Source organism: Ctenocephalides felis, unplaced genomic scaffold, assembly GCF_003426905.1.
Source record: "Ctenocephalides felis isolate EL2017-DRISC unplaced genomic scaffold, ASM342690v1 CF-g0.4_SCAFFOLD_01886, whole genome shotgun sequence".
In the NCBI taxonomy this organism is placed as follows: Eukaryota; Metazoa; Arthropoda; class Insecta; order Siphonaptera; family Pulicidae; genus Ctenocephalides; species Ctenocephalides felis.
Genome location: NW_020538040.1, coordinates 46,584,780 through 46,597,389, shown reverse-complemented (window position 1 = coordinate 46,597,389; position 12,610 = coordinate 46,584,780). Strand labels below are relative to the sequence as shown.

Here is a 12,610-nt window from a genome sequence, read left to right as displayed (position 1 = left end):
TTGCTTTGGAATCACAGACAATCTAAATCGTGTGTCAATATTATTTCACTAATTTATTTTTTATTTTTGAAATGTAGCTGTTAGTCTAGTGCTACGGAAACTAAAAACTATTGTAAACGATAATCCACATTATAGATTAAAGATATTCGAAATAGCAGCACTCTTTGTGAATATAACATAATTTTGGAACATGGTAGAAAAATTGTCGCTAACACAGCTACATAACAATCATAAAATATAACACGATAACGACGGACAAATTTCATTTACGTGATTGTTATTGTACATAGTTTATTAGGTTAATTATTGTACATAGGGATACTACTTGAATAGTCATTTTATGCCATATTTGTTATCTATTTAACTATATAATTCATACATAACTATGAAACGTAGGGCGCATGGTGCGCATTAAATAATAATCGTTCGGGAATAACTAAAATTTATTTTAACAGTTATTAGATAAGTTGTGGCCTAAATATGAAAATAACATGACTAGAAACTATTCAAATACTTCACCGATTTGTAAAATCGGACATTTCATACAGATCGCACCGATCTTTAGAGAGAAACACTAAATGGATCTGGTTATTTCAAACGGCTACTCCCTGTTATGAAACACAAAACATATAAAAATACATTTGTTGCATTTTATGATACATTGTATATGAACTGTATTTGCAATAAAATAACACAATAATTACATATTACTGAAGTTATTATTACCGATTCTTTTCAGGTAAAGAATTCATTCAAATTTAAATTCAATTTTGAATAATGAACAAACTACAAATATTATAGGACGACCCAGGACCTTTGGACAAACACAAAATAACAAAATTATTTTTATAAAACTTCTGCGATTTCAAAACTAACTGCAGATAAGGCAAAATTAATAAAATCAAGTTATTGTACTAAATGTAATCGTTTTATATCGAGAATTTTTTTCATTATTCGTTCATCCAATATTTTTCATCTATTCTGTTAAAACAGTTAATATCCGCAGTTAAGGATTATTTTGTATTTTAATGATTTCTATTTAATTGCACCAAAACAAAGTTATATACTTTGGTCTTGGAATCATACTGAATCTTAAGTTGATTTGGCATATGCTAAATGACAGAGGCTGATTCTCTCAAGAAAAAGATAATCCTGATAATCTCAAGAACAAGATAAAAGATAAATTTGGAATATTGTGATACTAAAAACACTGTCAATATAACGTTGGATGAATGAGAAAATGGTTAAGTCAACTTTGCTAAAACAATTATATTATTAAGGGGGTTGTTCGTTTTTTTTTACGAAAAATGCAAGATATTTGTTTTTGTTTTTCTCGAAATGTATTTATCATAGAGACATGCGGTTTTTTTTAAACAGAAATTACAAGATCATAGAATATTACGAATTTTTTTTTCGCTGTCATTTTTTAACCAGGGGGCGGCAAAGTCGGCCTTGCAAAATCGATCTCTTTTGCGGTGCCACAGATAAATCCGTTGCGCATCGCCTGAAACAAACTGTCAAAAAATGCCTTTTTTTGGGGCGAGAAGCTTCGCAATTTTTTTTTGCGTAATGTTATCAAGTTGTTTGAGGTGGGGGACTAGGTATTGCACTGGTGAACAAATTGGTCGATCCGACTTGTAGTTTTTTTTTTTAATTTGTGGCACCGCATTGATAAAAGTCAATTTGAGAAAAACGTATTTAAAGTTTTTAATATAATGTACTAAATACACCAATTATTTTAATGTACTAAATACACCATGGTGTTTAAAGATGCTGACACATTAAAAAGGCCACGTACATGACGTATTAGAATGAAAAAGAGAGCAGCATACAATAACTCGCAAAGCGATGAAAAAAACGGTTTCAGAGGATCATACATATAGAGAAATATATATCTATAACTTCGTCAAAAAAATAGATATTGAGATGATTTTTTTTTAAATAATTCTAAGGTTTTTAGCTTTCATAATATCAAAAAATCTCAAAATCGAAAAAAATAAATAAAAACCAAACAACCCCCTTAAACACAAATTCATCAGCCAACCATATGTTTTTATTGTGTATAAATTTAGGCATTTTTAGCACGATAATTGTTTTGCAGGGTTGGACCGTAGGTCAGTGGTTAGAGTTATGAGATTTGAAACAGATTTCCCAGTTCCAAAAATAAAAAAATAGAAAGCAATATGTTGCCAAATAAAAATATTTCTTATTTGCTCCATCGATAAAAAATTCCTCACTATTACAAAAATTATAATAACGAGTGGGGTGCATTTTGGTACGGAACCCAAAAAAAAATACCCAAAATGTTACACATTATTAAAATCTCTATAAAATATCTGATAATTGTATGTACATATGTCCAATAAGCATTTTTGGCCGCCAAGTGACATTTTTTTTCAAAAATTTAATCAGTTCTTCATCTTGTCAATACAAGTAAAATGTTTTTCAAATTACTACAATCGGACGCTCCATTCTTTTATAAACGGAGTTACAGTTTTTGGCATTTTTTTCCCGTATCATCGAAACGACTAGACCTGTCTATGCCAAACACTAATCAGCACGTGCCCTTATTAATTGGAATCGAATGCTTTTTGAATAATTGAAATCGGTTAAACCGTGTTCCCGAAATCGTCGAACTGGAAGTTAATAATTTCTAGTCAATAAACTTACGTTTAGTAAAAATGTTTAATTTGTTTTATTATTGTCTAGAAACAGGGTAAAATATTCTTCTGATTCGGGCATTTTTCATTAAATCAAGCTTTATACTACGATTTAACTTTATCTACGCCGATTTCCTTGTCGATATCGGTACGCATACAACGACAGATCTCTATACACATACGCAACGACTAATCACAAGCGACCCGTACAAAAATGATCGAGAGCGAATGACGAATCATTGGCACTACTCATATCTCATCTGCCGTAACGCACTTTCGTTGCATTTGTACGAATTTACACCCTGGTCGCGCCTAAAGAAGCTTTACTTAAAAATATTAAGAAAAAGTTTAATGAATATAAGGCACAATTTAAAATAATACTATTCAATAATGCCCATCTAGTAAATCCAAACCGATAAATCACAATCCATATGAACATAATCTGTATGACTTTTGGATATTAACAAAAGCTGAATTTACAAGCTCTACAGCTCTAAATAAAATCAAATTAAATTTATACATTAAGATATCTTAAATAAAATTTAAAAAATATGAATATTATTATGATTTTTGAAATGGGTTTTATTAAAGTATATTACATACATAACTACATACCAACATATGTATATCAAAAATCAAGTTTATCTGGCATTAAAATTAATTAGTCTTCACAGATTTATCTGCAGCATTCTTTAAAGGAGAAGTTGTTCTAGTTGTATCAAGAGACACAGCTCCACTATCATCACTGCTAACAGTCTTTTTTAATTTCCTATTTTTAGTATTTTTTGGCGTTTTTGTATTGGGGAAAGTGGCAGTACGTTTTGGATCAAAATGTGAGTCCAATATCTCTAATAAATCATGTTGTTGATCTTTCCTTGTAATTTGCAATTTGGCCAATTCCTTTATTAGGCCTTGTTTTCCATCTGTTTCATAAGTACTTTTCATGGTATTATAATCAGATTTGCCTTCAGCCAATATTGATCTTAAAGCATTTATGTGCTGAATATCCCGATAATTCATTTTGCCAGCTGCACTAAATATTGGCTGGAATGAACTGCTTCTTTCAGCTACTTTGCGCAGTTCTTTTAGTTCACCTAATTCTACAGAAGTAGGATAAGAATACTGGCGAACTACTTCTACCATGTTGTCTAATATTACACGATTTGGATCTCCAGTACCAGCTGCTAAGTGCTTTCGTTCACCTTGACCAAAATGTTGAGCTATTTCCCAAATATTTTTGCTCTATTTGATGCATTATCGAATTGTTCTTCTCGATCTAGTAAGACTCTGGATAAAACTTTAAGGTTAAAAGACTTCATGGTAGTTAAACATTTCTTTTCGGCTAATGCATGTCCATTTGCAAAACCCTTAACAATTTCATTAAACTTTCCAAGTAAATCGTAACGTTGAAGAGCTTCTAAGAGCATGTAAGATACTATTTTTTTAGGTTCATAAAATATGAGAATTACACCTGCTCCATCTGACTTTGACTTGACATCTGCTAGCCAATTCAAAAAATCTAATAACCCAAATATTTCTGACTTCGTTCTTATAACCTTATTGTTTATATTGCTTCTCAAAACTCTAAAACGGTCATCAGATGTAACGCGAATATTATGTTCTCGTCTGACACTTGGTTTTAAATTTGCATATGGCATGATGTATTGGGAAAATTGGCTATTTAAAGTGTATGCCGCTATATGGAATATTTCATCTATTAACCTTCGTCCAGTTGTATCCATATCACAACTGATAAGGCAGTATTTTCCTGCTGGAAGGCATTCATGCTTAAGCTTTTTGCCTTCAGTAGACTTCTCACTCTCTGGCTTCTTTACCATGTTGTTCTTACTTTGATCACCTCTGAAACGTTGACAAATATTTTATATGTAAGAAAATAGTCAAACAAGGTGAGTTTAAAAGTCAAACGTATACTTGTTAAGAGCTTACCTAATCATTGTATTAACGGAAAACATTCACTAATAAATTAATTTTAGAATGATATTTGATTTCTACTTTACTGTTTTTGTTTATTAAACATCAGAATATGAGTTTGTCATTTGTTTTCAGAACATTCTACAAAAAATATATACGGCATCATCCGTCTAAAAGTTTAATATTGTGAAACTTAATAAGCATCAAGCTTTATATTAACCAGACATATCAATCATGTTGAGAGTTTTCAAAGCAACCTAGATTAAGTTCCGCTTTCGGAAAGCAATACATTTCAGGTTCTCAATCATTATAGATTTCGCCCTTTTGCTGGTCATTTGATGCTTTCTTAGCAGATCGACAGCACTAATTAGATTTTTATTAAAAAGCCAGTTTAGGAATTTTAATTTAAGACTTTAGTTGTTCTCTCTGGAGTTTTGTTTTATTTTATTCTATATTACACAAAGTAAGTAAGACAAGATAAAGAAAGTTTGATAGATTTGTCTTTAATTTCTACTTTCATCATTTTTTAATCAATCATACGGATTAATAATTCAGAAGTGAGTAAGAAAGTAATAGATAATAAAATTCAAATATAGAGTTACACTCGAACCATTATTAAGAAGATTTCAACAGTAGGAAAATGTACATTGAGAAATGCATTCACCGACAGCTGAATAATATGAATATAAACAAAAATTGTATATAGTAGGTTGTTCAAGTATTTATTATTCGCAAACAAACAAAAATTAATAAAAATTATACGAAGTGCATCAAAAAACTAAAAAACGAATTAAGAAACTAATGACAAAACCGGTTTACATTATTATCGGCACTTTCAACCCTTTCCACTTAGGTATCGTTCAAGTATTACGTAAGCAGATTTATAACAATTATTTACCCCCCCCCCTCTCCTTTGTCAGCAAAAGTAAGCAAAGTTCTTACCCAAAATAAGCAAAATAATCAAATCAATAACCCCCCGCCCCCCTATAGTGCTTACGTAATACTTGAACGGCCCCTTATTCAAACTAGTGGTGTATGGCATCGTGCTTTAAGGCAAATTGCTAAAACTTCTCGTACCAAAAATTAAATTTTTAAAAAAAGATTTAGTAAGTTCATGTCAATATAAGTAATATGTTTTTTGAATTATTAAAATCGGACGCGCTTTTAAAAACTGAATTACCGTTTTTGGCACTTTTTGCCCAGTATCTTCGAAACGGCTAGACCTGCCTATGCCAAAAACTAGTCAGCACGTCTTCTTATTAATAGGAATCCATTGTTTTTTTAATAATAGAAAATTTTCAAAAACTGGGTTACCATTTCGGTCACTTTTTTGCCCCATATTTTCGAAACAGCTAGACCTGCCTTTACCAAAAACTGATCATCATGTTTCCTTATCAATAGGAATCGAATGATTTTTAAATCATTCAGGTGGGTTTATTTGTCTTCCCAAAATGCTCGACAAGAATTTGTAACCGAACACACACACATTTACATCTAATTTTTTAAGGTATGCCAAAATGTTCAAAAATCTTTAAACGTAAAGATGTATACAAAAATGCATTTTCGATTTTTTGCGATTATTATAACTTACCCTACGGGAAGTTAAAAAAACACAGAAAATTACAGGAGAAAAACGTCTAGAACACCTAATTGTAAACGAGTGTTGCAAATCTCTTTAGAATAAATTAGCAGCAAACCGTAAAAAAAATTAAAAAATTGAATTCCTAAAAAAAATTGTGAAATGTAACAATAAATATTTATTTCTTTGAACTAAAAATATAAAATTGTTTTAATGTAACGCAATAGAAATGAAAATATCAAAATCGATACTAATCTTCTGGAGAAGGAAAAGCAAGTTTTATCCATGAAAAGAGGAGAAAAAGAAAAGCAAGTTTTATCCATGTAGTTTACAGTATCTATTACTCTACACAAACGAGAAGTACGCCTGTATCACACCATGTGCACAAGTTTGTCAAAATAACAAGCAAGTTTGACAGTTTAGAAAAGTAACAGGAATATAAATGAAAAAATCTGAACGTTAAATTTATATTAATAATTATTCTATAATCAAATAAATTTAAAAATGTTTTATATTGAGTTACATCAAATGCATTTACACACCAGACTTCTAAGGAATGCATTGGTGTCATTTTTGAACCTACAAATTTCCTGCTCAAATTGTGTATATTAATCAATTTAATAGCATAGCTTTATAATTATTAGAAAATAGGAAGAACAATGAATTCTGATTTGTATGAGGTGAGTTATAATATTACAGATTGAGAATGAAAATTGTAGTTTACATTGTGTAAACAACTGCTTGTTATATTATTATTATCCGATATTGGATAAATTTGATAATCATAATATCAAATCATAATCAAGGATGACCGATAATATTCAATAAAAGTGTGACTCATAACGAAATTGGTTTAACCTGTATTATCTAAAAGAAATAACCATACATTGAATTGTTCGAGAAAAACTATGATTGATTGTGGTGTTGCAAAAACTAGCTAATGTCAAAATAGTCTAATATATTGTGTTATAGTTACTCATATGATATTTATATTGTAGCTGCAGCTAATCCATGACATACTTAAGCTTACGAATAACCAGCTCACTTTTCTAGTTTATTCAGACCTTATGAATATAGAATAATACCAAAAAACTTTAAAGTATACTCCGTTGTTCTTATACCCTCTTTTATGAAACCTTTACTATTACCTCATCTGACTTCTTTTGAACTAAATGATTTTATACATTTTAGGACCAGTTTTCTTCAAAGTTTATTTTAAGTATACCTGTAATGGGAATAGATACAGATGGGTCTGTAGTTATTGACGGACAAAGAACTCGGACTGATGTAAGAGATTTAAGTATTGAAAGCGCTGGTGTTCTTGTCCTGCCATTCTCGAGTGAACAAGATTCATCAGCTATATCAACTCAATATGAAGAAATTGTATTTGAAGATTTCGATCATTTCATAACGGCCGATGTATCAAAATATTCTTCACTGATAGATAATGAACAACAGTCAGATTTATATAATTTAAGTGAAATAGAATTAAATAGCAAAAGTAACAATAAAAAAGTTGTGAAAGTTGTACCGAAGTGTGAAGGTGCACAAACTTTATACAAATGTAGAACATGTTTGAAGGAATTTCCAAGTAAAACAGAATTAAATGAACACAAAATACAGCATGGAGGAACATCTCATTGGAAGTGTCTTATTTGCGAGAAAAGCTTTTCGCAACAAAGTAATCTATGGAAACATATTAGATCTCATACTGGAGAAAGACCATTTTTATGTGATATTTGCAATAAAGGATTTACTCAGTTGGCAAATTTACAAAAGCATAAGCTTGTACACACAGGTACTATTTGAAAATCACTCAATAATTCATTTAAATTATTTTAGTTCTTTATTTAAATACATAAAAAAAAATCAGATGAATAAGTAATCTTGGTATTATAATAAATGTAAAATTTACTAATATGATTGATTTATCAATCTATTTACTATTGAAGTCAAATTTAGAAGCCTTGAATCACATTTCTATTAATGCATTTTTATTTATTTTATGATTTCTTTAATAATAAATACTTTGTATTAAAGAGTATAGTCCAGTCATTATAGTAGATTCACCTCGGAATTTGAGATACCCAGCTGTAAGTCTATATATACTTGTATTTTGTACCCTAAAAGTTGTCTCAAAACTTACATATGTTGCGTACACCCTACCATATGTAGGTTTTGTGACAACTTTTAGAGTGCAAAATACAAGTATTTACAGACTTACAGTTGGGTATCTCGAATTTCGAGATTCTTACCTAATTTAAGCTTAAATGACTGGACTATGAGATGATTCTACAATTCTTATAAACCATACACACAAGTGTATCATTTTGATTCAGAGAGTTTTGTCGATTTGTTTACCAATAATGTTTTTTGCTCTTATATAAAAATAAATATCCTAAGTAGTAAATTCAAATATCGCATAAAAGAGTAATTGCATGTTCAAACTAGATAAATAAAATAGCTCATAACCATCACCTTATCTAATCAGTGTATCAAATATTATGAAACTAGCTGTAAGTGGAATTCTGTCTTAAGGCAATTAAGGCATCGTGCCTTAAGGCAAATTGCTGGAACTTCCCGTACCAAAAATTATTTTTTTAAAAACGATTAACATTTTTGAAAAAAACTTACTTCGAAAAAATAAGATTTTTGACAAACAATTAGACAAAAAATTACTTTTTTTTTGAAAAAAAAAATTTCGTTAATTTTTTTTTTTGAAAAAAAAATGTTTTCTTTATTTTGACATATTTTGAAAGATCTAAACTTTTTTTCAAAGCAATCGTACTGCTTTAACTGCATAAAGACGAAATATCAAACCGCGTAAGCTCCGCGTCGACGTCTAACGCGTAAACATTGGTACGGAACCCATAGGAATGTAAACCAAAATTATACTTATTGTTAAAATCTCTATAAAATATCTGATAATTTGATGTGCATATGTCTAATGATCATTTTTGACAGCCAAATGGCATTTTTTTTTACTTTTTTCATTAGATCTCCGAAACCGCTAGACCTGCCTTTATGAAAATTTGATCGGTTTTTCACCTTGTCAATACAAGTAAAATGTTTTTTGAATTATTAAAATCGGACGCTCCGTTCTCTTAAAAACCGAGTTACCGTTTTCGGCACTTTTTGCCCCGTATCTTTGGAACGGCTAGACCTGACTCCGCCAAAAACTAATCAGCATGTCTCCTTATCAATACGAATCGAATGTTTTTTGAATTATTCAAATCGGTTGATCGGTGTTCCCGAAATCGTCGACGAAAATTTGTATCCGCACATACATACACACACGCACACACACACACACACACACACACACACACACACATACATCCATTTTTTCTAAGGTATGCCAAAATATTCAGAAACCTTTGAAACGTCGAGAAATGCAAAAATTTTCATTTTCGATTTTTTTGCGATTACTATAACTTACCCTACGGGAAGTTAATTAGTCTCTGAAGTTTTAATGAACATTTTGAATAATGTAATCAAACTAAAAAATATGTATATAAATGAAATTATTTATTTTAGGTGAAAAACCATTCAATTGTTCAGTCTGTGGAAAAGCTTTCTCCCAACAAGCGAATATGTTGAAGCATCAACTTCTTCATACAGGTATTGAAATGTTGGATATATTCATATTGTTTAGTTCCAGTTATAGCTTCTATACTAATAATCAATATTATCGAAAAAAAAAAAAATCTTCAGTCATGCTGATGAAGGTCCTTCAAAACTAAATATAGTATTTATCAGTATTTGCTATTATTGAAATCATCTCATCAAAAATCACATTTCTTAAAAGTTTTTAATAAATTTTTGTAGTCTGGACTACCTAAATGATTATTTGATCAAGTTTGTTTATTTCATTTCATTTCCTGATTCATTCTGTTTCAGATCTTTCGGATTCCTTTTACATTAGGTTTTTGAAAAAAAAAATTATCCTAATTTATTCTAGTCCAAAAGTACCATTTACCATTTTAATGGTTCATATAACAAAACAGCTCTTTGTATTACATATCCAGAATAAATTATAAAATATGAAAATATTTTAGAGATTTTGTAATTTAAGTAATTCTTGATAAATTTTTTCATGATATTTTCATTTTAGGTGAAAAGCCTTTTGCGTGTCAAACATGCAATAAAAGTTTCACACAAAAATCCAATTTGGCAAAACATGAGTTATTACATACAGGAGAAAAACCACACACTTGCAAAACCTGCTCGAGGTCCTTTACACAACAATCAAATTTGAAAAAGCACGAATGTCGACATATTAACCATAGGTGAGTATTTTATTTTGTATTGACGAAATTGTTTTTTTTTTGTATTAAAATTTTCTTGTTTTTTCAGACCACACTGCTGTGAATTTTGTGATAAAAGATACATTCAAAAAGTGAGTTTAGATCGGCATAAACTTAAATGTAATGGTTCTTTGTCATCATATGAGAACAGTGAATCTGAAAATAAATCAATTCAAATCTCTATCAAAGACAGTGATAGTTATTTAACGATAGTGGAAATAAAAAGTGAACATGAAAATTAAAATGAAAAATGAATGAGAATTCATAGGATTTGTTAGATAAATTGTTGATAGAATAAAAGAAACCAAAGCTGTTTAGTAACATTAAATGTTTTGAATTTGTATATATTTTGAAAAATTATGATTATGAATAATATTTAATTGACAGTATATCAAGTGTTATTATTCTCATATAAATTAGTGTTGCTTATTAGCTATGAAAACATAAAATTCAATAATTGATTTCGACATAAATGACTGCCAAATTTCACTTTTAGAATTCGGAACCACTATGTAATAACTTCAAAAAATGATGAATCAAATCAGTTTTTAGGCCTTAATATATTGTACACTTTACCAGGTGGTAAATATTCAGAAAAATATAAACAGAAAACTTAAAAGTAATAATATTTATGTTAAGAGAAAGACATGCCTTCTCATATTGTAGATTGCACCTTTCTGCTTTGAACAGCAAAACATGGGAGAACTAAATTTTTCATGTGCATTAAATGAAGAGAGCAACCAACTAATCTTTAGGACTGTAAGAAATAAAGTGCCTAATTGAAATAGATTCAGTGTACCAAATTGAAATACTAGTGGCATAACTAAAAGATGGTAAGGCTATTTCAGTAGATGTCCATTGTAATCGAAACCAATTATTTTTCTTCATTGGAAATTAATTAGTGTTTTAACAGTAAAAATTTTTTTTACAAGTACTCTCGTCTACGGAGGAGTTCTATGGGCATTAGTTAGACAAATGCCCATATAATTAAGTATAACTAACATATAATTAAGTATGCTAAGAATCTCAAAGTTTATTAAAATTAAACAAAGTACAACTCAATAATTTATACAGATCGGACCAAGATTCTGCTATGGGTTATACAACTGTACAAATAATGTACCTCATTTAAAATACATATATTGTACCCAATTGAAATACCAGTGGCATAACTAGAGGAATGTAAGGTTATTTCAGTAGACACTGATTCTAATCGCAGACGATTTTTTTTCTTTATTGGGATTTAATTAACAGTAATTAGTTTTTTTACAAGTACTCTCGCCTAAGAGAAGAGGCCTATGGCCAACAGTGAGATATATACAATGTATATGTAAGTATGCTGAAAAATCTCAAAGTTCATTAAAATTAAACGAAGTACAACTCAATGATTTATACGAATTGGGTCCCATCAAAAGATTTTCCCACGGGTCATATCACAACTGTAACAAAAAATGTATCTAATTGAAATACATATATTGTATCCAATTGAAATACCAGTGGTGTAACTAAAGGGCAGTGCGATGTCCATTTTCAATTGAAAATATAGATCAAAATATGTTTACAATTGAAAATAAGCCCATCTCGGGCACTGCGGTGTGAAATGAAAATGGGAATGAAAACTCTCACACTACTTCTTCCCTGAATCGAGTTGGAGTTAAACTCAGCTCACGAACCTGCCCTAGGGCAGCACTACCCATTATTATTATTAACTAAAGGGTAGTAAGGCAATTTCAGCAGATGTCCATTCTAATCAAGACCGATTATTTTTCTGCATTGCGATTTAATTAACACTGATTTATTCTCTTACAAGTATTCTCGACTAAGAGAGGAGACCTATGGCCATTAGAGAAATAAACAATGTATAATTAGGTATTCTGTAAAATCTTGAAGTTTATTAAAATAAGCCCCATCAAAAGATTTTGCAACGGGTCCTATCAAAACAATTTGCCACGAGACCCAGATGGTATAGTTATGACAATATGAAATACATATATTATCAATGACTACTACTACGTTACCATACTCAAGTTTTATTATTATAAATCATCTAAATTTTAATTCTAAAAAAGGAAACTACCAAGATTGCTCTAGTAAGAATTTTTTTTAGTAATAAATAGAACGCAATGGATTTC

General features: G+C 29.9%; 1 protein-coding gene and 1 long non-coding RNA gene across 2 annotated transcripts in view; one reads left to right on the top strand and one right to left on the bottom strand.

The window, feature by feature from the left end:
- Positions 1-12,610, bottom strand: part of LOC113376822 — a 137,494-nt gene that overhangs the window by 124,547 nt on the left and 337 nt on the right. The gene's annotated exons all lie outside the window — the stretch shown is intronic.
- LOC113376817 (zinc finger protein 664-like) lies at positions 6,670-10,777 on the top strand. The gene is made up of 5 exons (XM_026616884.1): positions 6,670-6,851; positions 7,363-7,969; positions 9,709-9,792; positions 10,286-10,460; positions 10,528-10,777. The coding sequence occupies exons 1-5, from the start codon at positions 6,831-6,833 to the stop codon at positions 10,718-10,720; spliced, it is 1,080 nt and encodes a 359-aa protein (XP_026472669.1). The 5' UTR covers positions 6,670-6,830; the 3' UTR covers positions 10,721-10,777.